At 30.0% G+C, this 2,233-nt stretch overlaps 1 protein-coding gene across 1 annotated transcript in view; it reads left to right on the forward strand.

Annotated features, from left to right (window-relative positions):
* Positions 1 to 505: 505 nt before the first annotated feature.
* LOC106789022 (glutamate receptor ionotropic, kainate 2) overlaps positions 506 to 2,233 on the forward strand; it is a gene marked incomplete at its 5' end in the record, with an annotated part of 40,255 nt that continues 38,527 nt past the window's right edge. The window contains one exon of the mRNA XM_014752821.1: positions 506 to 700. Coding sequence (XP_014608307.1) covers positions 506 to 700 — 195 coding nt within the window. The remainder of the gene's footprint in view (positions 701 to 2,233) is intronic.

Here is a 2,233-nt window from a genome sequence, read left to right on the forward strand (position 1 = left end):
AGAAATCTAACGTACATTTATTTCTTGGTTTATCCATTCATCTATCTGATTTTATATCTATCTAGATTTAAAGTCTGTAATATTATTATCTATCTTAATCAAATTATTATATCATTTTTAAAATGTAAAAAAAGAAGATGAAAATAACGTATAAGTTTGATATAAGAGATTCGTGATTTAATTTTCTTTTATTTATTTCGAATGAAATTGAATCGGAAAACTAGCGTACATTTATTTCTTCGGTCTACCGATCTATCTATTTATCTATCTATCTAGCTTTCTATCTATCCACCTATTTTTCTGTATACAGTACGGAAACAAATATCTCCAAAATCGTAGATAGAAAGAAAGAGAGAGAGACGATAGTATAGAAAAGTAAGAAATTTTGTTGGATCAGAAGGAATCTTTGAGTACATAAATCGCAATGCCACAATAGAGTTGCTCTCGTTTTCTCGTTATTTCAACCAAAAAATATATATCAAAGGAGATTTACGTTTAACCAACGTTAACGGTGGGAAAGAACGTTTCACGTAAGGTTTCTTCGTTTGTTTGTTTCAGACCATTGCTGAAACAGATAAAGAACTCGGCTGAGTCGCATATAGTCCTGGACTGTTCAACCGAAAGGATTTACGACGTGTTGAAGCAGGCTCAACAAATAGGAATGATGAGCGACTATCACAGTTACCTCATCACTTCTTTGGTAGGTACTTTAATTAAATACGCCTTTCTTTTTCGTATTTACGAGTTTCCATCTCTCCTTCCTTATCTCTCTTTCTCTCAATCCGTTAAATTATTTTTTTTGGGAGAATCGACACGATTTTATTTCCAAGCTTCACGAAATTGTCGACCCTTTTTATTTCATTCGATTTAACATATGAAATTAATTAAATGAGTCAAGAGTTACACAGAACACTACTAATTCGAAATTTTTCACATGAAATTATTCGAGAATAATTATTATACTTATTTTCTATTAAAATAAGCTTATTAACAAAATATTTTGTAAAATAATATAACGCGAAGAACTGAAATAGAAATGAAGGTACCGTTTTCTTTTCTTTATAAATAAAAATCATCGATATTAAATTAATACAATTGTAGATCAATCGAGAATTCGTAACTTTTTGCATGAATTACTACACATTAGCCGAATTATCTCACGAAAGGAAGTTAAAACTCTATGCACGAATGTAAATTTTATCTCTTATTCTTTGGAAATTTATCTTATCGATTAAATTATTTCTCTTTTTTTTTCTTTATTTCCTTTTAACGCGATCTACATTTACGTATAAAGATAAAAGAAAATCCTGAAAATATACGAAGATTCTAGTATACCAGGAGAATAATTCCTTTTCAAATAAATATCTGTAAAAATCGAGGTCGTCATTCGCAATATTCGAGATGGCGTTGCCTGTGAAATCATCCGTAAGAACACGCTGTGGGATCGATTATCGTGAAAGAGAGAAAGACAGAAAAAGAAACGGAGACAGAGAGAGAGAGAGAGAAAGAGAGAGAACGAGAATGAAAGAAAGAAATGATGGCTTTATATCCTACGTGCTGATCGAAGATTACAACTTTTCGTTTCTTTTTCTTTTTTTCCCCTAACACCTTTGACATATCGATTATTCGAGTTACAGTTAATCGCACTGAGAGAGTCTCAATGATTCTTCTCGTGTTACTCATCAAAATTAATCGGGCATAAATTTTCTAAACGAGTACACCTTCGCGAAACTATTAGTAAAATATTTCTCGTCAATCAAAAGCGAAAGATTTATTCATTGAAGAAGATAAAATGTAACAAACAACAAATACAAAGAAAGAGATAGATAGAAAGAGAGAGAGAGAGAGAGAGAGAGAGAGAGAGAGAGAGAGATAAAATAAATATACATTTGAATCGAACTGATATTAAACGTTTCAACAAAGTTTATATAATTAACTTTGAAATATATATGATGTGGAAAGTTTCAGATATGTCTACATATATATCCATACACGAACGCACACACCCGAGCGTGGGTTTTATCAATGTTTAATATAATTGAATACGTAATAGAATGATTTCATTTTTCATTTTATTTAGCAAATAGAATTATGATAATTTCATTCGAAAATTATTAATGCTTTCATATTTATTTAATAAATACGTATAGAATAGAATATTTGTTATCCCACAAATGTAGGGATGAATTAAATTGTTTATTTTAAAAGTTAACCAAATTCACCTTCAAATAAT

This window comes from Polistes canadensis, unplaced genomic scaffold, assembly GCF_001313835.1.
Source record: "Polistes canadensis isolate GaletaPanama2010 unplaced genomic scaffold, ASM131383v1 scaffold_161, whole genome shotgun sequence".
Classification (NCBI taxonomy): domain Eukaryota; kingdom Metazoa; phylum Arthropoda; class Insecta; order Hymenoptera; family Vespidae; genus Polistes; species Polistes canadensis.